Source organism: Oncorhynchus clarkii, chromosome 13, assembly GCF_045791955.1.
Source record: "Oncorhynchus clarkii lewisi isolate Uvic-CL-2024 chromosome 13, UVic_Ocla_1.0, whole genome shotgun sequence".
NCBI classification, from domain to species: domain Eukaryota; kingdom Metazoa; phylum Chordata; class Actinopteri; order Salmoniformes; family Salmonidae; genus Oncorhynchus; species Oncorhynchus clarkii.
The window spans coordinates 5,600,204-5,627,552 of NC_092159.1; the positions used below are offsets into that span (position 1 = coordinate 5,600,204).

At 45.8% G+C, this 27,349-nt stretch overlaps 2 protein-coding genes across 2 annotated transcripts in view; one reads left to right on the forward strand and one right to left on the reverse strand.

Annotated features, from left to right (window-relative positions):
* Positions 1-11,081: 11,081 nt before the first annotated feature.
* Positions 11,082-12,475, reverse strand: LOC139424202 (GTP-binding protein Rhes-like). The gene is made up of 2 exons (XM_071175880.1): positions 12,016-12,475; positions 11,082-11,620 (listed from the first exon to the last, which is right to left on the reverse strand). The coding sequence occupies exons 1-2, from the start codon at positions 12,473-12,475 to the stop codon at positions 11,082-11,084; spliced, it is 999 nt and encodes a 332-aa protein (XP_071031981.1).
* The window catches only part of LOC139424203 (MYCBP-associated protein-like), a 46,468-nt gene continuing 31,175 nt past the window's right edge, over positions 12,057-27,349 (forward strand). The window contains exons 1-5 of the mRNA XM_071175882.1: positions 12,057-12,492; positions 17,133-17,257; positions 19,128-19,290; positions 23,607-23,713; positions 27,303-27,349. The exon at positions 27,303-27,349 is cut by the window's right edge and continues 119 nt beyond it. Coding sequence (XP_071031983.1) covers positions 12,474-12,492; positions 17,133-17,257; positions 19,128-19,290; positions 23,607-23,713; positions 27,303-27,349 — 461 coding nt within the window. The 5' untranslated portion in view covers positions 12,057-12,473. The remainder of the gene's footprint in view (positions 12,493-17,132; positions 17,258-19,127; positions 19,291-23,606; positions 23,714-27,302) is intronic.

A 27,349-nucleotide genomic window follows, 5' to 3' on the forward strand; every position in this document is an offset into this window, starting at 1 on the left:
ATTAATGTGGGCTAGTTGTCCATAGTTGTCTATATCATTAATGTGGGCTAGTTGTCCATAGTTGTCTATATCATTAATGTGGGCTAGTTGTCTAGTTGTCTATATCATTAATGTGGGCTAGTTGTCTAGTTGTCAATATCATTAATGTGGGCTAGTTGTCTATATCATTAATGTTGTTATCCAGGACAGGATAGTATGGTTGTTGTCAAGGACAGGTTTGTATGGTTGTTATCAAGGACAGGTTTGTATGGTTGTTATGAAGGACAGGTTAGTATGGTTGTTGTCAAGGACAGGTTAGTATGGTTGTTATCAAGGACAGGTTTGTATGGTTGTTATTTAAGGACAGGTTTGTATGGTTGTTATCAAGGACAGGTTAGTTTGGTTGTTATCAAGGACAGGTTAGTTTGGTTGTTATCAAGGACAGGTTTGTATGGTTGTTATCAAGGACAGGTTTGTATGGTTGTTATCAAGGACAGGTTAGTTTGGTTGTTATGAAGGACAGGATAGTATGGTTGTTATGAAGGACAGGTTTGTATGGTTGTTATGAAGGACAGGTTTGTATGGTTGTTATCCAGGACAGGTTAGTATTGTTGTTATCAAGGACAGGTTAGTTTGGTTGTTATCAAGGACAGGATTGTATGGTTGTTATGAAGGACAGGTTTGTATGGTTGTTATCCAGGACAGGTTAGTATGGTTGTTATCAAGGACAGGTTAGTTTGGTTGTTATCAAGGACAGGTTAGTATGGTTGTTATCAAGGACAGGTTAGTATGATTGTTATGAAGGACAGGTTAGTATGGTTGTTATCAAGGACAGGATACCAATCATGGTTCTGAACGCTTCACTTCTCTGTGTGAATGAAATAGGACCTCACATTTGTGTGTGTGTGTGTGTGTGTGTGTGTGTGTGTGTGTGTGTGCGCTCGCGTTTCCATGCTCACTCGTGTGTGTATTTCATATATGTGTGTGAATCCCACATTGTGTGGTTGTGCATTGTCCACACTGTGTAGTTGTGCATTGTCCCACATTGTGTAGTTGTGCATTGTCCCACATTGTGTAGTTGTGCATTGTCCCACAGTGTGAAGTTGTGCATTGTCCCACATTGTGTAGTTGTGCATTGTCCCACATTGTGTAGTTCTGCATTGTCCCACATTGTGTAGTTGTGCATTGTCCCACAGTGTGAAGTTGTGCATTGTCCCACATTGTGTAGTTCTGCATTGTCCCACAGTGTGAAGTTGTGCATTGTCCCACATTGTGCAGTTGTATATTGTCCCACGTAACGAGTCAGTCAGTCTGTCTATACCAGAGAAGCTGTGTGTCCGAGTGATTGTGCTGTTTCTAAAGCCGACCACTGTGAGAGGGGTCACAGGCAGACAAACCCTCCAACAAAACCACCCAGCAGTCACGTGCCTTCATGTGGCACTGTTTCCTGCAATATGAACCTTCCAGCACGTGACTGACTGCACAGTGGTGGGGGCCAAAATGGAGGGTGGTTTCCTGCAATATGAACCTTCCAGCACGTGACTGACTGCACAGTGGTGGGGGCCAAAATGGAGGGTGGTTTCCTGCAATATGAACCTTCCAGCACGTGACTGACTGCACAGTGGTGGGGGCCAAAATGGAGGGTGGTTTCCTGCAATATGAACCTTCCAGCACGTGACTGACTGCACAGTGGTGGGGACCAAAATGGAGGGTGGTTTCCTGCATTGTGAAACCCACAGCAGGGAACTGTAAAGCGGTTGGGGCGGGGTTGAGGAGGAGACAGCCACAGAAACCGACAGGGAAATAAAGAGAGAGAGAGGACAGGATAGTGTGGTTTTAACTCGATGGTTGAGAGAGAGACCTCCCTTTTACTGGATGGGTGTTTAAAGGCTCACTCTGCAGTGGCGGTTTTAGCACGTAAATCTTGGTGGAGAAAACTCAACCAATTTTTTTAGATGCATGCCAGCAAAGCCACTATATCACACAACACAGCACTATACCAGTGACAAACTGTGCCCACAAACTGTTAGGGCCTACATAAAGCTCTCCCAACAAACTACATAAAGCTGTCCCAACAGACTACATAAAGCTGTCCCAACAGACTGTCCCATCAGACTACATAAAGCTGTCCCAACAGACTGTCCCATCAGACTACATAAAGCTGTCCCAACAGACTGTCCCATCAGACTACATAAAGCTGTCCCAACAGACTGTCCCATCAGACTACATAAAGCTGTCCCAACAGACTGTCCCATCAGACTACATAAAGCTCTCTCAACAGACTACATAAAGCTGTCCCAACAGACTACAAAAAGCTGTCCCAACAGACTGTCCCATCAGACTACATAAAGCTGTCCCAACAGACTACATAAAGCTGTCCCAACAGACTGTCCCATCAGACTACATAAAGCTGTCCCATCAGACTACATAAAGCTCTCCCAACAGACTACATAAAGCTGTCCCAACAGACTACAAAAAGCTGTCCCAACAGACTGTCCCATCAGACTACATAAAGCTGTCCCGACAGACTACATGAAGCTGTCCCAACAGACTGTCCCAACAGACTACATAAAGCTGTCCCAACAGACTGTCCCATCAGACTACATAAAGCTGTCCCAACAGACTACATAAAGCTGTCCCAACAGACTACATTAAGCTGTCCCATCATACTACATAAAGCTGTCCCAACAGACTACATTAAGCTGTCCCATCACACTACATAAAGCTGTCCCAACAGACTACATAAAGCTGTCCCAACAGACTACATAAAGCTGTCCCAACAGACTACATAAAGCTGTCCCAACAGACTACATAAAGCTGTCCCATCAGACTACATAAATCTGTCCCGACAGACTACATAAAGCTGTCCCAACAGACTACATAAAGCTGTCCCAACAGACTGTCCCATCAGACTACAAAAAGCTGTCCCAACAGACTGTCCCATCGGACTACATAAAGCTGTCCCAACAGACTACATAAAGCTGTCCCAACAGACTGTCCCATCAGACTACATAAAGCTGTCCCAACAGACTACATAAAGCTGTCCCAACAGACTACATAAAGCTGTCCCATCATACTACATAAAGCTGTCCCAACAGACTACATTAAGCTGTCCCATCACACTACATAAAGCTGTCCCAACAGACTACATAAAGCTGTCCCAACAGACTGTCCCATCAGACTACATAAAGCTGTCCCAACAGACTGTCCCATCAGACTACATAAAGCTGTCCCAACAGACTGTCCCATCAGACTACATAAAGCTGTCCCAACAGACTGTCCCATCAGACTACATAAAGCTGTCCAACAGAACAGACTACATAAAGCTGTCCCAACAGACTACATAAAGCTGTCCCAACAGACTACATAAAGCTGTCCCAACAGAGCTGTCCCATCACACTACATAAAGCTGTCCCAACAGACTACATAAAGCTGTCCCAACAGACTACATAAAGCTGTCCCAACAGACTACATAAAGCTGTCCCAACAGACTACATAAAGCTGTCCCATCAGACTACATAAAGCTGTCCCACAGACTACATAAAGCTGTCCCAACAGACTACATAAAGCTGTCCCAACAGACTGTCCCATCAGACTACATAAAGCTGTCCCAACAGACTGTCCCATCAGACTACATAAAGCTGTCCCAACAGACTACATAAAGCTGTCCCAACAGACTACATAAAGCTGTCCCGACAGACTACATAAAGCTGTCCCAACAGACTACATGAAGCTGTCCCAACAAACTGTCCCATCAGACTACATACAGCTGTCCCAACAGACTGTCCCATCAGACTACATAAAGCTGTCCCATCAGACTACATAAAGCTGTCCCAACAGACTGTCCCAACAGACTACATAAAGCTGTTCCAACAGACTACATAAAGCTGTCCCAACAGACTGTCCCAACAGACTACATAAAGCTGTCCCAACAGACTGTCCCAACAGACTACATAAAGCTGTCCCAACAGACTACATAAAGCTGTCCCAACAGACTGTCCCAACAGACTACATAAAGCTGTTCCAACAGACTACATAAAGCTGTCCCAACAGACTGTCCCAACAGACTACATGAAGCTGTCCCAACAGACTACATAAAGCTGTCCCAACAGACTGTCCCAACAGACTACATAAAGCTGTCCCAACAGACTACATAAAGCTGTCCAACAGACTACATAAAGCTGTCCCAACAGACTACATATGAAGCTGTCCCAACAGACTACATAAAGCTGTCCCAACAGACTGTCCCAACAGACTACATAAAGCTGTCCCAACAGACTACATAAAGCTGTCCCCCACTACAGAGCTGTCCCAACAGACTACATAAAGCTGTCCCATCAGACTACATAAACTGTCCCAACAGACTACATAAAGCTGTCCCAACAGACTACATAAAGCTGTCCCAACAGACTGTCCCATCCAACAGACTACAAAAAGCTGTCCCAACAGACTGTCCCATCAGACTACATAAAGCTGTCCCAACAGACTACATAAAGCTGTCAACCTGTCCCAACAGACTACATAAAGCTGTCCCAACAGACTACATAAAGCTGTCCCAACAGACTACATGAAGCTGTCCCAACAAACTGTCCCATCAGACTACATACAGCTGTCCCAACAGACTGTCCCATCAGACTACATAAAGCTGTCCCATCAGACTACATAAAGCTGTCCCAACAGACTGTCCCAACAGACTACATAAAGCTGTTCCAACAGACTACATAAAGCTGTCCCAACAGACTGTCCCAACAGACTACATAAAGCTGTCCCAACAGACTGTCCCAACAGACTACATAAAGCTGTTCCAACAGACTACATAAAGCTGTCCCAACAGACTGTCCCAACAGACTACATAAAGCTGTTCCAACAGACTACATAAAGCTGTCCCAACAGACTGTCCCAACAGACTACATGAAGCTGTCCCAACAGACTACATAAAGCTGTCCCAACAGACTGTCCCAACAGACTACATAAAGCTGTCCCAACAGACTACATAAAGCTGTCCCAACAGACTGTCCCAACAGACTACATAAAGCTGTCCCAACAGACTGTCCCAACAGACTACATAAAGCTGTCCCAACAGAATGTCCCATCAGACTACATAAAGCTGTCCCAACAGACTACATAAAGCTGTCCCAACAGACTGTCCCAACAGACTACATAAAGCTGTCCCAACAGACTACATAAAGCTGTCCCAACAGACTGTCCCAACAGACTACATAAAGCTGTCCCAACAGACTACATAAAGCTGTCCCAACAGACTGTCCCAACAGACTACATAAAGCTGTCCCAACAGACTGTCCCAACAGACTACATAAAGCTGTCCCAACAGACTGTCCCAACAGACTACATAAAGCTGTCCCAACAGACTGTCCCAACAGACTACATAAAGCTGTCCCAACAGCGGATATTTTCCTTTCAGTAACATGGAGTGAATCCTACACCTGTCTATCATCGGAGCCTCGTCTGGCAAAACAATTCATTCAGCTTAATTTACTGCCTTTAAAAAAAACACAGCTGATATGGCTGACTTGCTTAAACAAATGTGGTTTCTACTGACTCCTTGTGGATTTGTGTAAGTCGATAAAGAACCGCATTGTCTTTCAATAATAGCGAACGCCAACATGAGCTGTGACTTTTGAACCGTACACAAACATTAGTGTCACGATCGTCGTATGAAGGGGACCAAAGCCCAGTGTGGGTAGAATACGTTCTTCTTTATTTCAGGAAGAACACAAAGAACACTTAAACAAAACGAACATGCCGCTATGACAACGAGTGCATACACAGGCAACTAGAGACAATAGACAATAACCCACGAAATACCCAAAGAAGATGGCTGCCTAAATATGGTTCCCAATCAGAGACAACCAATCTAGGCAACCATAGACCAACATAAACACCTAGATGAAAACAACCCCATGAATCTACAAAAACCCCTAGACAGTACAAACACCCTAGAATAAGACAAAAACACACATATCACCCATGTCACACCCTGACCTAACCAAAATAAAGAAGGAAAACAAAGAATACTAAGGTCAGGGCGTGACAATTAGGCTGTTACGTTTATGTTCAGTGAATGTATAAATGTTTGTTTTAATATCATTGTCACTTAGCTCTAAGTATAAGCAAGTGCAAGCAAACGAGCTGCGACGAGGTAGGCCTATTTGTTCAGCACTTTCAAAATGGACACCGACAGATGTTAGTTCAGATAAATTCTGCAAGATTTTGTGGCCTTAACTTTACTCTTCTTTGAGTCACCATAAAGACAGAGAGAGAGGCGGTTAGCCGACCATTTTTGGATTGTATTAGACCTATGTCGTCGAAAAAGGAAGGAAAATACAAAACCACTTATATAGACAATATACCGACGTACAGACAAGACATTGCGTACAACAAACAAAAACAACCTCTCGGGAAAAATCAACAGGAATTACATGGTTCAATTAGTGAACTTTTTGCTGAAAAAAATACTGTATATTTCAATGGGAAGAGACATGGTTACAGACCCAACAACATTATATAGTATCCCCTCCTCATGGTTCCAGACCCAACAGCATTATATAGTATCCCCTCCTCATGGTTCCAGACCCTCCTCATGGTTACAGACCCAACAACATTATATAGTATCCCCTCCTCATGGTTCCAGACCCAACAGCATTATATAGTATCCCCTCCTCATGGTTCCAGACCCTCCTCATGGTTACAGACCCAACAACATTATATAGTATCCCCTCCTCATGGTTCCAGACCCAACAGCATTATATAGTATCCCCTCCTCATGGTTCCAGACCCTCCTCATGGTTCCAGACCCAACATCATTATATAGTATCCCCTCCTCATGGTTCCAGACCCAACATCATTATATAGTATCCCCTCCTCATGGTTACAGACCCAACAACGTTATATAGTATCCCCTCCTCATGGTTCCAGACCCTCCTCATGGTTACAGACCCAACAACATTATATAGTATCCCCTCCTCATGGTTCCAGACCCAACAACATTATATAGTCTCCCCTCCTCGTGGAGAAAAGCACATGAGCTAATTATAATACACAAAGTAAGCAAAACAATGAAATCATTCTAACCTTGCCTAAAAGGATGAATAAGATACTAATGAGATATACCTATGTAAGCAATACAACAATTGAGATGTACAACCTATGGCATCAGGGAACGATGAGCAGATAAGAGGCCAGCCATAACAAGACATTAATGAGCGAGCTAGGACAGACGTAGTCAATATAACTATTTGTTCAGTACTATTGAAATGTACAGCGACATGATTCAGCACATGGGCTGTGCTTACAGTGTTCTCCCTGTACACCAAGTCAGAACCGTAGGATAAATACCGGGGGCATATACGCAGACAATGAAAGCTTTTACAATTTTCAATGATGACATTTCTCTAAAACAGGCTATAGGCTACATGTGCACCACCAAGTCAGAACAGTAGGCTAAGTTCTGAGGGGGAAAGGGACCAAATGATTAGGGTGAGACACATGGGCTACTAACAGCTTACTACACAACATACACTTAGTATTACTTTCCTAGCTACAGTATACATATCTCCCTGGCGTCCTACATCATTTATGCAGCAGTATACAAGACATATTTTTGGACTAACTATTGTTGTGCTGTGCTGACTTGAACAGGAAGGTGGAGCAGCGGTCCTTCTTGTTGGTAAACTTACTCAGGTCACACCCTGATCTGTTTCACCTGTCTTTGTGCTCGTCTCCACCCTCCTCCAGGTGTCGCCCATCTTCCCCATTATCCCCTGTGTATTTATACCTGTGTTCTCTGCTTGTCTGCTGCCCGTTTGTTTTGTTCGTCAAGCCTACCAGCGGTTTTCCCCTTGCTCCTGTCTGTTTCTAGTTTCTGTTTTCTAGTTTTCCTGGTTTTGACCATTCTGCCTGCCCTGATCCTGCCTGCTGTTCCGTACCTTGTCACACCACCCTGGATTATTGACCTCTTCCTGTCCTGACCCTGAGACTGCCTGCCGTTCTGTACCTTTTGGACTCTGACCTGGATTACTGACCTCTGACCTGTCGTTTTGCCTGCCCCCTGTTCTAGTAATAAACATTTGTTACTTCGACACAAAAACGACTTTTGCACCACACAGAACGCACAGCAACTGCCTCGGCAATGCTGCAAGGCAAATGCAGCGCTCCATTGGAAATGGATGTACTTCTGGTGTACCAAAACACAAAGAGGTTGTCGGTGTGATCGACGCGTGATCGTGCCCAATGTCCTCCAGATGCATAGAGGTTTTGTTTTGCCAGATGCCTAGCCCGCATTTTCCGTACTTGACGCACAGGTACTTCGCTTTTCAACTAGCTAAACTCTATCTAGTTGGTGTGTGTGTGTGTGTGTGTGTGTGTGTGTGTGTGTGTGTGTGTGTGTGTGTGTGTGTGTGTGTGTGTGTGTGTGTGTGTGTGTGTGTGTACTTCTGTTTGTACCACTACATGGTAACGCAACACACAAGCTTAAAATATTGAACGCATGTGGTACATAGAACGCACCGCAGCCTACTGCAGCACCCCTTAGTGTTGAGGACTGCTCCATTGACAATGAATGACTTCCGCTGGAACACGAAGTGTTCGACGCATTTAGCGGACATGAGACGTAACGCTTCAAACACACCAACTGTATTAAGGCGGAAAATAGTGTGCAGCATCATCTAGACATGTGTGCAACATTCACCTTCTGCTACCATTTCTGTCAAACCTGTTTAACGCATACAGTTTGACGCATATGTTCGATAAATCCAACGTATGCACCACACAGAACGTATTACCACTGCCTCTGCAACGCAATGCTGCACGGCAAACGCAGCGTTCCATAGGAAATGAATATACTTCTGGTGTGCCAAAATGCCATGACACAGTCTGTGTGTTCAAAGCGTTGGGGGAGTGAGAGCAGCGTCGGTCCCTCCCGCTCTGCCTCCCTCCACTGAGAAAATGTGAGATATTCTTCCAGCTGATGTCATAATTCAAGTCACACTGCATTATTTCATGCGCCAATTCATGTTGTTACTCCTATGACCGGAGAAAGTGAAATATTCCTCCATATTAAAAAAGACGCAGGCCACTAATAACGCGAGATTATCAGAGTACTTTGCTATTGTCATTCATTGCAGCTGCAGTGCTGGTTGAGTGAACGGACAGGAGAAGGCATATTTTATCTCTTAGAAAAGTGTGGAACAAAGTGACAGTGCTGAATAACAACTTAAACATTAATTTACTCATAAAAACAGCAACTATTTGCTGTATTCCTTGGGTCTCTCTCTAGTGATGGTTTTAAAAGTTTTGCAATTTCACGGTACCCGCTATGCTGTTTATTCAATGCTTATTTTTTTTTACATTCTACGGCTCGAGAAAGCTGTTCAGACACGTAATATGAGATATCTGATTGGCCAGCGGTAGACCTATGGGTGCACTTGATTTGCTCTCTGGGCCTTCCGGGTAGGCGGAGTTTTACCGTCAGACACATGAAATGGTTCAACATGGGAAAACTTTGCCTTCCTGGTTCTAGTTCCTCATTAATTATAATTCCTAATTCTATGGTTATAACTATCTCACGGATGGTAAATCGTGGCATCCATAGCTTTGTAAAGTGGTTACACTGCTCCAGACCCATCCGTTTTTCAAATCACAGGTTGCCCCTTTAAGCATGTGGAACAGCCAGAAGACTCATTCATACAGGTTATGAGAAAAGAGGTTCTGATGTTTTTACTAGGGGATAAAGAATCCCATTTACACTACACAATAGCCATAATAACACCTAGTTTGGACACACACACACACCTATTCAGACACGTCACACACACACACACACACACACACACACACACACACACACACACACACACACACACACACACACACACACACACACACACACACACACACACACACACACACACACACACAGGTAAAGGGAAATATCCAGGCTATGAGATTATACGAGTGGAAATCTAACAGCAGAAAAACAAGTAGCTGTTGTTTTATGGAAACTCAGAAAGTCCCAGCAGCCTCTGTTGTGTTGAAAGGCTTTCACCGGCCCTGCAAGTAGACACACACTCTCACAAAGGACACACACACGCACCCTAATTCATGGAACAATGGTGCACTGATTGCGGTTGAAAAAATTTCCTACGACTCTTTTGTCAGTGTCATTACGCCTATTCATCATCATAAACAACAACGTAATCGTCACCTTCATCATCATCATCACCATCATCATAATTACCATCATCATCATTACCGTCATCATCATCACCACCATCATCATCCTCATCCTCATTATCATCATTACATCATCATCATCCTCATCATCATTATCATCATCCTCATCATCATCATCATCATGCTGAATATATAGAACAGGGCTCTATAGTATGGAGTTACAGATGTATGTGTGTGAAAAAATCTGACTCATAGACGGAATGTAAAGAGGATTTAGCAACCAGAAACGACCCAGTCTACTGCAGACAGTGAGTTGTGTAGGCTAGGTAGTACAGTACAACCCTCTGGTTGATCACGACTCTGCTGCAGTCAATACTGCTCTGCCTTTCTGTCTGACGCACACACACACAAGCACACACACTCACACACACACACACACACACACACACACACACACACACACACACACACACACACACACACACACACACACACACACTCTCTTTCTCCACTATTCACTCTCTCTCTCTTTCTCTCGCTCTCTATTTCTGTCTGTAGGACTCATGAAACGTGTTATGCAATAAAGTCAATGAAGTCAAGTCCCTGACTCAATGTCCTCTTACTCCCACTCTCTCCTCTTCCGCCCCTCAAGGAGACGCACACTATAATACATGATCAAAAATGATTTTTTTTTATTCATTTCAAAAATATATATTTCACATTAGATTGAGACCCACAATAGCACAACTTCTGCCCATTTGGTAGGCTATTAGTAGTGTTCAAGTCCCTGGCGCAAATACTATTCACAGTCATATCTACATTTAGCAGAATGAATTTGTGGAAATCAAACATGATTGTTTTTCCTCGCTCCACACACCCTTATAAACCAGTCCAGTCTGTCTTTGGCTCCTTCACTGAATCTGACACTTCTCTAGCGGCTTGCCCGGATTCCGTGCGGAGTCGGGGCCGAGGACTTGACGGAGATCAGTGCTGAAACTCGGCCGTCGAGCGAGCGGATACAGCGCCCCACACGGAGCCTTACAACCGGTCGCCTGGCTCCCTCTCCCGGCCGCTCTGCCCTCTTTCAGCGCCTGGTACGACCGAATCGAAACTTTGCGGTGCTGCGACGGACTAGTTTCAGTTGGCAACCCGCCCCGTTTAGCCAGAGCCTCGAATACCTCCTCCAGATTAGTGCGGTCTTTGGCGGAGGTCTCGAAGTAGGCGCAGTCCTCACCGAGGGCTCGGAGCACCTCTGCCCGGGAAAGTACTCTCTCCGCTGGGGACAAGTCCACCTTGTTAGCGCAGACTACCGTGGGGACCCGTGCGCTCTGGCCCGGCCTGGTGGGCTTGAGGAGCTTGGTTTTGGCCGCGAGGATCTCAGTGCGCAGGGCACACACCTCCTCGAACGAGCTCCGGTCGTCCAGGGTGAAGACCAGAAGGAATATGTCACCTATACAGAACACAGGAGGAGACCGAAATATTATAGCCTATATTTTCATTACAGCCTACATTGTCATATTCTCATTAGCAATTTGAACTGTAAGTTCCTTGAAGTTCCTTCTGGGATAAAGTTTATATTATATTATGTTTTATTCTATTCTATATGCTATTCTATCATAACTTATACGTCCATATACACATATTTATATTCTCTCTCATCGTTTATAAAGCAAGCATGTCCACTTTTACGCACACCACATCTACGCGGAGAGAGAGGCTTATTCATTTGTATGCATTTACATCTTTAACACTGCGATAACAACAACTGTTGAGGCACCTCCAGCACGCTCCAACATAGAGACCATGATAAGGACTCCCGTTATTGCCTACATTCCCGTTACGCACCGGTTAGTATGGAGAGCCTGCGTTTCGCCGGGAAGCTCCTCTCTCCGGAGGCGTCCAGTACGTCGATCTGATACGTCTCCCCGCGGATGTGGAACATTTTCCGGAGGAAATCCTCGGAGGTGGGCTGGTACTCCTCCACGAAGCCGTCCCAGAGGTACCGTCGCAAGATTGAAGTCTTGCCCACCCGGGGTGCACCCAGAACCACGATGCGCCTGCAGTTCTGCGGCTTGGTGGAGCTCAGCGGGTCCTGCGGAGAGTCCTGGGCGAGCCTTGGGTCGTCCTCGCCGAACCGAATCTGCCCCTGGAGAACCAGAGCAGATAGCTGGTCCAGTGGCGACCTCTTGCAAGAGTGGCCATCGGAGGGAGGTGGAAGCCAGCTAGCTGTGCTTTGGGACCGCACCACCCTCCCCTTCTTTTCCTGGTGCTTCCACTGAGACGTGACCATTTTAAGGAAACCCATGCTGGCTTTGAGCCCCGGTGAGTTCAGGTGCTGGGTTACGTTTTTGTATGCCAGCAGGACCTTCGAGGAGCCGGGGCTCAGGGCTCTGGTCCCGGGGAACTGAGAAGGTTCAGCCCGCTGATGGGCGACGGGAATGTTGGTTGTGGTGGTCGGTGAGCAAGTGGATGGGTTACCTTTTACCTCCATAATGTTGTCTCACTTAAGTGGCATGTGAAATGTAGCCTATACTAGCCTGTAGGACAGTGTGGATGCCTGGGTGGATCCAGTAATATTCAAACCTGTGAGGTTTGGAAACTACATGTGGTCCTCGTGACACCTGTGTGTTTGCGCACATCTAGTCTGGGTGGTACAGAAACAGAAGTCTTTTAGTGTTGTTTTTATACCCATGCACGCGCCTGGCTCGTTCGCGTCACACGGCATGGGTCATCTGCTCGTCTCTCCCAACAGCTAGTTGCCAGAACTGCTGATTGACAGAAGCGGAGAGATTGTTATGTTCTCCGGGAGGACACCGAGTGTTCGACGATTATGGAACAATGGAAGCGGCCAGTTCTACTGCAATGTGCACCGCCAAGACAGGCACTCTGGGGGTTTTGCGCACGCTGTGGTGGTTGGATAAATTGAGGCTATGGGAGATTGTGATGATCTGGTGTTTTGAATTCAATATCAACATAGCCGTACGTAATTGTTTACCAACTGCTGGCACACGGTGACACATCTGGCCTTTAGCCTTCTTGTATGAGCTGAAATAAGCCCTACAAGCCTATTCACTATTGGCGAGATCAATGACATTTTCTTTCCTTTCCTTTTCATTACATTTTGTGATTAAATACTCCAACAAATAAAGGCCTAATGTATTGAGGAACAAAACATGAGAGCATCGTCAACATATATATATATATATATATATATATATATATATATATATATACGAGGATCACCAAAGTGCCATAGTTGCAATTTTATACAAATAGTATGTGTTACTTTGTGCTTCCTACCGCCTAGAATTAGGCTTAATGAATTTTCTTCGAGGGAAATTCTCATTCGGCGCTGTTGGATTTAATTGTTGTCCGACAGAAAGTGAGCATCCCTTTAACAGCAGCCAAGCGTCCGTTGCCATGGGTACCGTGAGGCAGCGGGGAGAAAGAGACACGAATGACAAGGCCAGATGCTAGCTATCAAAAGTTTACTCAACGAAGAAGTTGCTTTTGTATACATTGTATAAATGTCACTGTTTAGGGACAATTGTAACTTTCTTGTCTCCCTGCGTGACAACAATTTACTTTAGCTAAAACAACTTGCTCAGCTGCCGAATTGACTAACTAGCTAGGCTACAACTAACTAACGTTACCTTAGCTAGCCTAAGCATTGACATGGCAAGTTTAGGCAAATCCACTGGCAAAACTCCCAAAAAGGAGGCGAGACCTCGGACCCCGCCAGGTATGTAAGAATATAGCTGTTATACTATTAGCTAGCTAACTAAACACACACACACACTTAACATTATCCTCCTGACCCCTCCCGCTCTTCCTCTCTCTGTTTGTTAACGTTAGTCCATACGTGTGTGTGTGTGTGGGGAGGGGGCGGGGTGGGGGGGGGTATGGGTGAGAAGAATGTAGCAGGCCGGGTAGATAGTCATGAACGAGAATTTGTTCTCAGTCAACTTACCTGGTAAAATAAGTGTGAAATAAAATTTAAATAAAAGAGAGGGAGAAAGAAGAGAGATAGGAACAAGACCCCCAAGGACACAGTGAAATCTAATTTCCTGTCTTTACTCTGTAAAAGAGACATTCTCAAGGCATAGGTGTGTATTTGTATACGTGGGGCTCTGTCGTTGTGTGTGTGTGTTTATTTTTGTGTGAACGCTGGTGTGTGTGTGTACATAATGAGGATACAGTCACAAAAGCGAGTGCATGTGGAGCCTCAGTGTCCCCGTTGCCTTCCATTGTGTGCCAAGGACACCCACTATGAAGGATGAGACTCCTGCAGTTTTTTATTTTATCCTTCTGTGGCCTTCCCTCACTCTCCGCAAGGTGCTACCCTCCTCTGAAAACCACGCAGAATGTACTGAGTCTCAGGACAGGTGGCAGGGAGAGGGGGGGAGAGGAGGGGAGAGGGGGGGAGAGGAGGGGAGAGGAGGGGAGAGGAGGGTTAGAAAAGGATAGAAAATCAAAAGGTAGAGAAGCAAAAGTTGTGTGGTGGTCATGGTAACCAGGGACAGACTCAAAAGATGAGCGGTGGGTTGTGTGGTGGTCATGGTAACCAGGGACAGACTCAAAAGATGAGCGGTGGGTTGTGTGGTGGTCATGGTAACCAGGGACAGACTCAAAAGATGAGCGGTGGGTTGTGTGGTGGTCATGGTATCCAGGGACAGACTCAAAAGATGAGCGGTGGGTAGTGTGGTGGTCATGGTAACCAGGGACAGACTCAAAAGATGAGCGGTGGGTTGTGTGGTGGTCATGGTAACCAGGGACAGACTCAAAAGATGAGCGGTGGGTTGTGTGGTGGTCATGGTAACCAGGGACAGACTCAAAAGATGAGCGGTGGGTTGTGTGGTGGTCATGGTAACCAGGGACAGACTCAAAAGATGAGCGGTGGGTTGTGTGGTGGTCATGGTAACCAGGGACAGACTCAAAAGATGAGCGGTGGGTTGTGTGGTGGTCATGGTATCCAGGGACAGACTCAAAAGATGAGCGGTGGGTAGTGTGGTGGTCATGGTAACCAGGGACAGACTCAAAAGATGAGCGGTGGGTTGTGTGGTGGTCATGGTAACCAGGGACAGACTCAAAAGATGAGCGGTGGGTTGTGTGGTGGTCATGGTAACCAGGGACAGACTCAAAAGATGAGCGGTGGGTTGTGTGGTGGTCATGGTAACCAGGGACAGACTCAAAAGATGAGCGGTGGGTTGTGTGGTGGTCTGGGTAACCAGGGACCGACTCAAAAGATGAGCGGTGGGTTGTGTGGTGGTCATGGTAACCAGGGACAGACTCAAAAGATGAGCGGTGGGTTGTGTGGTGGTCATGGTAACCATGGACCGACTCAAAATATGAGCGGTGGGTTGTGTGCTGGTCATGGTAACCAGGGACAGACTCAGGAGATGATCGGTGGGTTGTGTGGTGGTCATGGTAACCATGGACCGACTCAAAATATGAGCGGTGGGTTGTGTGCTGGTCATGGTAACCAGGGACAGACTCAGGAGATGAGCGGTGGGTTGTGTGGTGGTCATGGTAACCATGGACCGACTCAAAATATGAGCGGTGGGTTGTGTGCTGGTCATGGTAACCAGGGACAGACTCAGGAGATGAGCGGTGGGTTGTGTGGTGGTCATGGTAACCATGGACCGACTCAAAATATGAGCGGTGGGTTGTGTGCTGGTCATGGTAACCAGGGACAGACTCAGGAGATGAGCGGTGGGTTGTGTGCTGGTCATGGTAATCAGGGACAGACACAAAAGATGAGCTGTGGGTTGTGTGGTGGTCATGGTAACCAGGGACGGACTCTGTTGCAGTTGGAGCGCTGAAGATGAACAGAATTGCATAACTATGTGTGTGTGTGTGTGTGTGTGTGTGTGTGTGTGTGTGTGTGTGTGTATGTGTGTGAATATTCTGCTCCACTCTTTCTCTCAAGGTCAGGAGGTCAGTAGGTGATGTAACAATAGCTTTGCTAGCAGCAAATCACGGTCTACATTTCAGATGTAGCCTGGTCTATGGGTTAGTGTTTGTAAAGTCAGATGCTGTTGGTTCAGTAGTTCAGATGTAGCCTGGTCTATGAGTAGGTGATTGTTAAGTCTGATGCTGTTGGTTCAGTAGTTCAGATGTAGCCTGGTCTATGAGTAGTTGATTGTTAAGTCTGATGCTGTTGGTTCAGTAGTTCAGATGTAGCCTGGTCTATGAGTAGGTGATTGTTAAGTCTGATGCTGTTGGTTCAGTAGTTCAGATGTAGCCTGGTCTATGAGTAGGTGATTGTTAAGTCTGATGCTGTTGGTTCAGTAGTTCAGATGTAGCCTGGTCTATGAGTAGGTGATTGTTAAGCTTGATGCAGTTGGTTCAGTAGTTCAGATGTAGCCTGGTCTATGAGTAGGTGATTGTTAAGTCTGATGCTGTTGGTTCAGTAGTTCAGATGTAGCCTGGTCTATGAGTAGGTGATTGTTAAGTCTGATGCTGTTGGTTCAGTAGTTCAGATGTAGCCTGGTCTATGAGTAGGTGATTGTTAAGCTTGATGCAGTTGGTTCAGTAGTTCAGATGTAGCCTGGTCTATGAGTAGGTGATTGTTAAGCTTGATGCTGTTGGTTCAGTAGTTCAGATGTAGCCTGGTCTATGAGTAGGTGATTGTTAAGTCTGATGCTGTTGGTTCAGTAGTTCAGATGTAGCCTGGTCTATGAGTAGGTGATTGTTAAGCTTGATGCTGTTGGTTCAGTAGTTCAGATGTAGCCTGGTCTATGAGTAGGTGATTGTTAAGCTTGATGGTTCAGTAGTTGGCTGTGTGTGTCATCCCGGGAGACTTGGTTTTTCCCATGTGACTGCAAGCCAAAACAAATACACTCAGAAATGGGGAAGCTGGGTTTATTATTCAGAATTTGAACAGGTGCCATGTTGGCCCCATATGCTTGGAATGAAACAGTTGGTTCTCTCCTGTCCTCATCCTGTCCTCTCGTCTCCAGAGAAGAAACGTCTGAAAGTGTCAGAGGATTTCTCGTCGTGTCTGAGTGAAGAGCAGCCTCAGAGCCCCACTCTTAAAGGAGAGGACATCCAGGCCCTGGCCATCAGACCTGAGGACCTGGAGAAGGTGTGTGTGTGCATGTGTACATAATGTTTGTGTGTGTGTATGTGTGTGTACATAATGTGTGTGTGTGTATGTTTGTGTGTGTGGGTGTGTGTGTACGTAAGGTGTGTGTGTATGTTTGTGTGTGTGGGTGTGTGTGTACGTAAGGTGCGTGTGTATGTTTGTGTGTGTGGGTGTGTGTGTGTGTGTGTGTACGTAAGGTGTGTGTGTATTTTGTGTGTGTGGGTGTGTGTGGGTGTGTGTGTGTGTACGTAAGGTGTGTGTGTATGTTTGTGTGTGTGGGTGTGTGTGGGTGTGTGTGTACGTAAGGTGTGTGTGTATGTTTGTGTGTGTGGGTGTGTGTGGGTGTGTGTGTACGTAAGGTGTGTGTGTATGTTTGTGTGTGTGGGTGTGTGTGTACGTAAGGTGCGTGTGTATGTTTGTGTGTGTGGGTGTGTGTGTGTGTGTGTGTACGTAAGGTGTGTGTGTATTTTGTGTGTGTGGGTGTGTGTGGGTGTGTGTGTGAACGTAAGGTGTGTGTGTATGTTTGTGTGTGTGGGTGTGTGTGGGTGTGTGTGTACGTAAGGTGTGTGTGTATGTTTGTGTGTGTGGGTGTGTGTGGGTGTGTGTGTACGTAAGGTGTGTGTGTATGTTTGTGTGTGTGGGTGTGTGTGGGTGTGTGTGTGTATGTTTGTGTGTGTGGGTGTGTGTGGGTGTGTGTGTGTATGTTTGTGTGTGTGGGTGTGTGTATGTGTGTGTGGGTGTGTGTGGGTGTGTGTGTACGTAAGGTGTGTGTGTATGTGTGTGTGGGTGTGTGTGTACGTAAGGTGTGTGTGTATGTGTGTGTGGGTGTGTGTGGGTGTATGTGGGTGTGTGTGTACGTAAGGTGTGTGTGTGGGTGTGTGTGGGTGTGTGTGCACGTAAGGTGTGTGTGTGTACGTTTGTGTGTGTGGGTGTGTGTGGGTGTGTGTGTACGTAAGGTGTGTGTGTATGTTTGTGTGGGTGTGTGTGTACGTAAGGTGTGTGTGTTTGTGTGTGTGGGTGTGTGTGGGTGTATGTGGGTGTATGTGGGTGTGTGTGTACGTAAGGTGTGTGTGTGGGTGTGTGTGGGTGTGTGTGGGTGTGTGTGTACGTAAGGTGTGTGTGTGTGTGTACGTTTGTGTGTGTGGGTGTGTGTGGGTGTGTGTGTACGTAAGGTGTGTGTGTGGGTGTGTGTGGGTGTGTGTGTACGTAAGGTGTGTGTGTATGTTTGTGTGGGTGTGTGTGTACGTAAGGTGTGTGTGTATGTGTGTGTGGGTGTGTGTGGGTGTATGTGGGTGTGTGTGTACGTAAGGTGTGTGTGTGGGTGTGTGTGGGTGTGTGTGTACGTAAGGTGTGTGTGTGTGTGTACGTTTGTGTGTGTGGGTGTGTGTGGGTGTGTGTGTACGTAAGGTGTGTGTGTGGGTGTGTGTGGGTGTGTGTGTACGTAAGGTGTGTGTGTGGGTGTGTGTGGGTGTGTGTGTACGTAAGGTGTGTGTAGGTGTGTGTGGGTGTGTGTGTACGTAAGGTGTGTGTGTGGGTGTGTGTGTACCTAAGGTGTGTGTGTGTGGGTGTGTGTGTACGTAAGGTGTGTGTGGGTGTGTGTGGGTGTAAGGTGTGTGTATGCATACATAATAGTAAGGGGAGACGTAGTCAGTTGCACAACTGAATGCATTCAACCAAAATGTGTTTTCCTCATTCAACCCTCTGAATCAGAGAGGTGCCGGGGGAGCAGCTCATGGTGGAGATTAGCTGGGCAGATTTATCCACCTTTCCGGCTCGGGGTTTCGAAGTAGCAACTTTACAGTGACTGTCCCAACCCTCTATCTGCTAGGCTACCTGTCATCCTTTTGTGTGTGTGTGTGTACGTCCATAGTTGCGGGTGCCCCAGCCCCCTAAAGAACCCCAGAAACCTGCAGCTGTGACCCGCGTGCTGGTGCGTAAGACCCGCCCACCTGATGACATCAGAAAGGGGGTGAGGGTAGCGGTGGCCCGCCCCCTGGCCCAGGACACCACCACACAGCCACTGGACTACACAGGTGAGCTGGCTACACTGCCCCTTCTGGCCAGAGTTGTGAAGTACAGGTGTGGTGTATCACAGTTGTGGTCACCCTTCCTGGTCCTAGAGAGCTACCGGGATGTGTGGGATTCTCAAGCCCGTGATTAGTTCTATCAGGTGTGTGGGATTCTCAAGCCCGTGATTAGTTCTATCAGGTGTGTGGGATTCTCAAGCCCGTGATTAGTTCTATCAGGTGTGTGGGATTCTCAAGCCCGTGATTAGTTCTATCAGGTGTGTGGGATTCTCAAGCCCGTGATTAGTTCTATCAGGTGTGTGGGATTCTCAAGCCCGTGATTAGTTCTATCAGGTGTGTGGGATTCTCAAGCCCGTGATTAGTTCTATCAGGTGTGTTTTAGAGCTGGGCTGGTGCAAAAGCCTGCAACACACCTATAGCCATCCAGGACCAGTTGTCTGTGACCAGTGGTGTAGACATCCAGGACCAGGTGTCTGTGACCAGTGGTGTAGACAAACAGGACCAGGTGTCTGTGACCAGTGGTGTAGACATCCAGGACCAGGTGTCTGTGACCAGTGGTGTAGACAAACAGGACCAGGTGTCTGTGACCAGCCGTGTAGCCATCCAGGACCAGGTGTCTGTGACCAGTGGTGTAGACATCCAGGATCAGGTGTCTGTGACCAGCCGTGTAGACAAACAGGACCAGGTGTCTGTGACCAGCCGTGTAGACAAACAGGACCAGGTGTCTGTGACCAGCCGTGTAGACATCCAGGACCAGGTGTCTGTGACCAGTGGTGTAGACATCCAGGACCAGGTGTCTGTGACCAGTGGTGTAGACATCCAGGACCAGGTGTCTGTGACCAGTGGTGTAGACAAACAGGACCAGGTGTCTGTGACCAGCCGTGTAGACATCCAGGACCAGGTGTCTGTGACCAGTGGTGTAGACATCCAGGACCAGGTGTCTGTGACCAGCCGTGTAGACATCCAGGACCAGGTGTCTGTGACCAGCCGTGTAGACATCCAGGACCAGGTGTCTGTGACCAGTGGTGTAGACAAACAGGACCAGGTGTCTGTGACCAGCCGTGTAGACATCCAGGACCAGGTGTCTGTGATCAGCCGTGTAGACATCCAGGACCAGGTGTCTGTGATCAGCCGTGTAGACATCCAGGACCAGGTGTCTGTGATCAGCCGTGTAGACATCCAGGACCAGGTGTCTGTGACCAGCCGTGTAGACATCCAGGACCAGGTGTCTGTGACCAGCCGTGTAGACATCCAGGACCAGGTGTCTGTGATCAGCCGTGTAGACATCCAGGACCAGGTGTCTGTGACCAGTGGTGTAGACATCTAGGACCAGGTGTCTGTGACCAGTGGTGTAGACAAACAGGACCAGGTGTCTGTGACCAGTGGTGTAGACATCCAGGACCAGGTGTCTGTGACCAGTGGTGTAGACATCTAGGACCAGGTGTCTGTGACCAGTGGTGTAGACATCCAGGACCAGGTGTCTGTGACCAGTGGTGTAGACATCCAGGACCAGGTGTCTGTGACCAGCCGTGTAGACATCCAGGACCAGGTGTCTGTGACCAGTGGTGTAGACAAACAGGACCAGGTGTCTGTGACCAGCCGTGTAGACATCCAGGACCAGGTGTCTGTGACCAGCCGTGTAGACATCCAGGACCAGGTGTCTGTGACCAGCCGTGTAGACATCCAGGACCAGGTGTCTGTGACCAGCCGTGTAGACATCCAGGACCAGGTGTCTGTGACCAGCCGTGTAGACATCCAGGACCAGATGTCTGTGACCAGCCGTGTAGACATCCAGGACCAGGTGTCTGTGACCAGCCGTGTAGACATCCAGGACCAGGTGTCTGTGATCAGCCGTGTAGACATCCAGGTATTCCCTAACTAGGGTACGCTCAATGCCGTCGGGGCTACAGCAAATAAAAATAGTAAAAAATTAAACAAAATCTTCACATTTTCAAACAATACATTTATATTTTCCAACGGGGCTATACATTTGGGTGAGGTTTTTTTCTCTCCTGAGTAGCCTCGTTACACTGCCCCCCCAAAAATGTAACCATCTAATGTTCAGAGAAAAAACAACACAATGTTGGTAGCCGAGTCAAATAATTAACATCCAATCACATTAACTGTTACTCTCTCGCGGGAATTCCACTAATGGTCCGTATGTAGCCAAACGTAGCTGCTGCTCATGTTGGTGTTTGTACTGATGGTGCAAAAGCCATGACAGGGAGACATAGTGGAGTGGTAACGCAGGTGTAATCAGTTGCTCCCGATGCCACTTGGGGACACTGCAGCATCCACCAAGAGGCTCTTGCTGCCAAGGGAATGCCTGACAGCTTGAAAGACGTTTTGGACACTGCAATGAAAATGGTTCACTTTGTTAAAGCAAGGCCCCTGAACTCACGTGCATTTTCTGCATTATGCAATGATATGGGCAGCGACCATGTAACGCTTCTACAACATACAGAGGTGCGCTGGTTATCAAGGGGCAAAGTATTGACACTTATTTTTGAATTGAGAGACGAGCTTAAAGTCTTCATTACTGACCATAATTTTCACTTGTCTGACCGCTTGCATGATGATGAGTTTCTCACACGACTGGCCTGTCTGGGTGATGTTTTTTCTCACCTGAATGATTAGGATTACAGGGACTCTCCTCAACTATATTCAATGTGCGGGACAAAATTGAGGCTATGATTAAGAAGTTGGAGCTCTTCTCTGTCTGCATTAACAAGGACAACACACAGGACTTTCCATCATTGTGTGATTTGTTTGTGTGCAAATGAACTCAAGCTTACGGACAATGTCAAATGTGATACAACGAAGCACCTGAGTGAGTTGGGTGTGGAATTACGCAGGTACTTTCCCGAAACGGACAACACAAACAACTGGATTCGTTATCCCTGTCATGCCCTGCATCCAGTCAATCAATCAATCACATTTATTTATATAGCCCTTCTTACATCAGCTGATATCTCAAAGTGCTGTGCAGAAACCCAGCCTAAAACCCCAAACAGCAAGCAATGCAGGTGTAGAAACACGGTGGCTAGGAAAAACTCCCTAGAAAGGCCAAAACCTAGGAAGAAACCTAGAGAGGAACGAGGCTATGAGGGGTGGCCAGTCCTCTTCTGGCTGTGCCGGGTGGAGATTATAACAGAACATGGCCAAGATGTTCAAATGTTCATAAATTACCAGCATGGGAAAACTATACTTACAATATCTGAACAAAAGAGCCTCATCGAAATTGCAACAAGCGGTGAAAAGTGAATTGAATCAGAAGCCACTGCCAGATTTCTGGATTGGGCTGCGCTCAGAGTGTCCTGCCTTGGAAAATTGTACTGTTAAGACACTGATGCCCTTTGCAACCACGTACCTATGTGAGAGTGGATTCCCGGCCCTCGCTAGCATGAAAACTAAATACAGGAATAGACTGTGTGTGGAAAATGGTTTAAGACTAAGATTTAAGACTCTCCAATACAACCCAACATCGCAGAGTTATGTGCATCCTTTCAAGCACACCCTTCCCATTAACCTGTGGGTGAGATATTCACAATTTTCGATTAACAAATAAGGTTTTATATGTAAGATGGTTAAATAAAGAGCAAAATTATTGATTATTATTATATTATTATTTGTGCCCTGGTTCTATAAGAGCTCTTTGTCACTTCCCACGAGCCGAGTTGTGACGAAAACTCAAACACTAATTCTTATGTTTAATAAATGTATTGTATAGTGTGTGTGGCAGGCTTACAATGATGGCAAAAAACAACATTTGAGAGTGCGCTGACCCTGGTGCTAGAGGGGGTACAGCTGGAGGTTGAGTGTTTGAAGGGGTACGGGACTATGAAACGGTTGGGAACCACTGGTGAAGACAAACAAGGAAAGGGGCTCAGAAACGAATGTCTAAAATCCACTTCACCTTTATATTCATATTAATGTACAGTTCATCTGTTTTGACAGTTCTTTAGTCACCTAGACTGTTATCATTCATCCTCATGCTGTATAGAACTATTGGTGCTGTCCGTTGTTATGTTGTGTGCTCTTCAGTGGAGGCTGCTGAGGGGAGGACGGCTCATAATAATGGCTGGGTTGGAGTCACTAGACTGGTATCAAACATATAAAAGATGTGGTTGATGCCATTCCATTGACCCCATTCCAGCCATTATTATGAGCCGTCCTCCCCTCAGCAGCCTCCACTGGTGCTCTTCTATGTTGTATATCTACTCTCCTGCCTACATAATGGCCCCCGTGGGATGAATCAAGTATTTAGAATTTGAATAGTGTTTAGTTAATGGAGAGGTGATGTTGTAGTGTGGTTTTGTCAGGACCGGGGGGACCTCGCTTCGATGCCCAGGGGATGGTCCTCCCCCACAGCATTCTGGGTAGTCTGGAGGACTTCAGGACAGAGATGCAGGCCAGGGGAGAGACTGAGGTGAGAGAAGATACCATGTTTGAAAATACCTTCTAACAAAAATAATGGTTTTGGTTATAATGCTCTTCAATCAGTGTTACAATGACAATGTTTCTCTATCTCTCTATCTATCTATCTCTCTGATGGGTTCTGACTCCAAACTTAAAATATTGTTAATTATCAGGTATCCTATTGAGATATGGAGTTACCATAGTCTGGTTTCTACACCATCAGTTAATGGTTATCTGTAGGAGGAATGTACAGTTGAAGTTTGAAGTTTACATACACCTTAGCCAAATACATTTAAACTCTGTTTTTCACAATTCCTGACATTTTTAAGAATGTGAAATGTCAGAATAATAGTAGAGAGAATGATTTATTTCAGCTTTTATTTCTTTCATCATATTCCCAGTGGGTCAGACGTTTTACATACACTCAATTAGTATTTGGTAGCATTGCCTTTAAATTGTTTCACTTGGATCAAATATTTCGGGTAGCCTTCCACAAGCTTCCCACAATAAGTTGGGTGAATTCTGGTCCATTCCTTCTGACAGAGCTGGTGTAACTGAATCAGGTTTGTAGGCCTCCTTGCTTGCACACGCTTTTTCAGTTCTGCCCGCAAATGTTCTGTAGGATTAAGGTCAGGGCTTTGTGATGGCCACTCCAATACCTTGACTTTGTTGTCCTTAATGCCATTTTGCCACAACTTTGGAAGTATGCTTGGGGTCATTGTCCATTTGGAAGACCCATTTGCGACCAAGGTTTAACTTCCTGACTGATGTCTTGAGATGTTGCTTCAATATATCCACATCATTTTCTTTCTTCATGATGCCATCTATTTTGTGAAGTGCACCAGTCCCTCCTGCAGCAAAGCACCCCCACAACATAATGCTGCCACCCCCATGCTTCACGGTTGGGATGGTGTTCTTTGGCTTGCAAGTCTTCCCCTTTTTCCTCCAAACATAACGATGGTCATTATGGTCAAACAGTTCTATTTTTGTTTCATCAGACCAGAGGACATTTCTCCACAAAGTATGATCTTTGTCCCCATGTGCAGTTGCAAACCAGTCTGGCTTTTTTATGGCGGTTTTGGAGCAGTTAGTGAGGAATGGAGGTCAGGTCACATTGGGAGAAGGAACAGTTTATTGCCTGCATCACTTAACATCCTGCCCAGCAATAAACATGTCATGTTTAGAGGGAAGGAGGATGCTCCACCCAAATTGGGCTATATATATACTACCACTGGTGGAAACATGTCTTTGTCTGTTCAGCTGTTCCATCCTTTGGCTGAATAAACTTGGTCTTTTATAGTTGTCCGTCAGTTTTGATTTAGAACCTAACATCTATCTATCTATCTATCTATCTATCTATCTATCTATCTATCTATCTATCTATCTATCTATCTATCTATCTATCTATCTATCTATCTATCTTTGTGGATATGTGTAATCTGAGGGAAATATGTCTCTCTAATATGGTCATACATTGGGCAGGAGGTTAGGAAGTGCAGCTCAGTTTCCACCTCATTTTGTGGGCAGTGAGCACATAGCCTGTCTTCTCTTGAGAGCCATGTCTGCCTACGGTGGCCTTTCTCAATAGCAAGGCTATGCTCACTAAGTCTGTACATAGTCAAAGCTTTCCTTAAGTTTGGGTCAGTCACAGTGGTCAGGTATTCTGCTCTGTTTTTTTGTAAATTCTTTCCAATGTGTCAAGTAATTATCTTTTTGTTTTCTCATGATTTGGTTGGGTCTGATTGTGCTGCTGTCCTGGGGCTCTGTGGGGTGTGTTTGTGAACAGAGCCCCAGGACCAGCTTGCTTAGGGGACTCTTCTCCAGGTTCATCTCTCTGTAGGTGATGGCTTTGTTATGGAAGGTTTGGGAATCGCTTGTAGAATTTAACAGCTCTTTTCTGGATTTTGATAATTAGTGGGTATCGGCCTAATTCTGCTCTGCATGCATTATTTGGTGTTCTACGTTGTACACAGAGGATATTTTTGAAGAATTCTGAATGCAGAGTCTCAATTTGGTGTTTGTCCCATTTTGTGAAGTCTTGGTTTTACGACCTCACAGCCGTAAAGGGCAATGGGCTCTATGACTGATTCAAGTATTTTTAGCCAGATCCTAATTGGTATGTTGATGTTCCTTTTCATGGCATAGAATGCCCTTCTTGCCTTGTCTCTCAGATCTTTCACAGCTTTGTGGAAGTTACCTGTGGCGCTGATGTTTAGGCCAAGGTATGTATAGTTTTTTGTGTACTCTAGGGCAACAGTGTCTAGATGGAATTTGTATTTCTGGTCCTGGCGACTGGACCTTTTTTGGAACACCATTATTTTGGTCTTACTGAGATTTACTGTCAGGGCCCAGGTCTGACAGAATCTGTGTAGAAGATCTAGGTGCTGCTGTAGGCCCTCCTTGGTTGGTTACAGAAGCACCAGATCATCAGCAAACAGTAGACATTTGACTTCGGATTCTAGTAGAGTGAGGCCGGGTGCTGCAGACTTTTCTAGTGCCCGCGCCAATTCGTTGATATATATGTTGAAGAGGGTGGGGCTTAAGCTGCATCCCTGTCTCACTCCACGACCCGGTGTGAAGAAATGTGTGTTTTTTGCCAATTTTAACTGCACACTTTTTTGAAATCAACAAAGCATGAGAAGACTTGGCTTTTGTTTTGGTTTGTTTGGTTGTCAATTAGGGTGTGCAGGGTGAATACATTGTCTGTTGTACGGTAATTGGGTAAAAAGCCAATTTGACATTTGTTCAGTACATTGTTTTCATTGAGGAAATGTACGAGTCTGCTGTTAATGATAATGCAGAGGATTTTCCCAAGGTTACTGTTGACGCATATTCCACGGTAGTTATTGGGGTCAAATTTGTCTCCACTTTTGTGGATTGGGGCGATCAGTCCTTGGTTCCAAATATTGGGGAAGATGCCAGAGCTAAGGATGATGTTAAAGAGTTTTAGTATAGCCAATTGGAATTTGTTGTCTGTATACAGTGGGGCAAAAAAGTATTTAGTCAGCCACCAATTGTGCAAGTTCTCCCAGTTAAAAAGATGAGAGAGGCCTGTAATTTTCACCATAGGTACAATTCAACTATGACAGACAAAATGAGAAAAAAAATCCAGAAAATCACATTGCAGGATTTTTTATGAATTTATTTGCAAATTATGGTGATTGGAGAAGTGGTTTACCCATACATCTCCATTTTGGATAGATCATTCTTTGTGTTGTTGTTTGTTTAGTGTTTTCCAAATTTCCCAGAGGTGGTTAGTCTATGGATTCTTCAATTACATTGAGCTGATTTCTGACGTGCTGTTCCTTCTTTTTCCGTAGTGTATTTCTGTATTGTTTTAGTGATTCACCATAGTGAAGGCGTAGACTCAGGTTTTCCGGGTCTCTATGTTTTTGGTTGGACAGGTTTCTCAATGTCTTTCTTTGATTTTTGCATTCTTCATCAAACCATTTGTCATTGTTGTTAATTTGAGATTTTTAGATTTGATAGGGAAGCTGAGAGGTCAAATATACTGTTAAGATTTTCTACTGCCAAGTTTACACCTTCACTTTTACAGTGGAACATTTTACCCAGGAAATTGTCTCTCTCTCTCCTTCCAGCTGGTGAGGAGGGTGCCAGCCCCTCAGAGAGCCGTCTCCCAGGTGTT

Bases quoted from the DNA above. Each gene is read 5' to 3' on its own strand.
- LOC139424202 (XM_071175880.1), bottom strand. From the start codon at position 12,475: ATGGGTTTCCTTAAAATGGTCACGTCTCAGTGGAAGCACCAGGAAAAG. The intron at 11,621-12,015 runs GTGCGTAACGGG...TGTTCTGTATAG, and splicing joins CAGGCTCTCCATACTAACCG to GTGACATATTCCTTCTGGTC.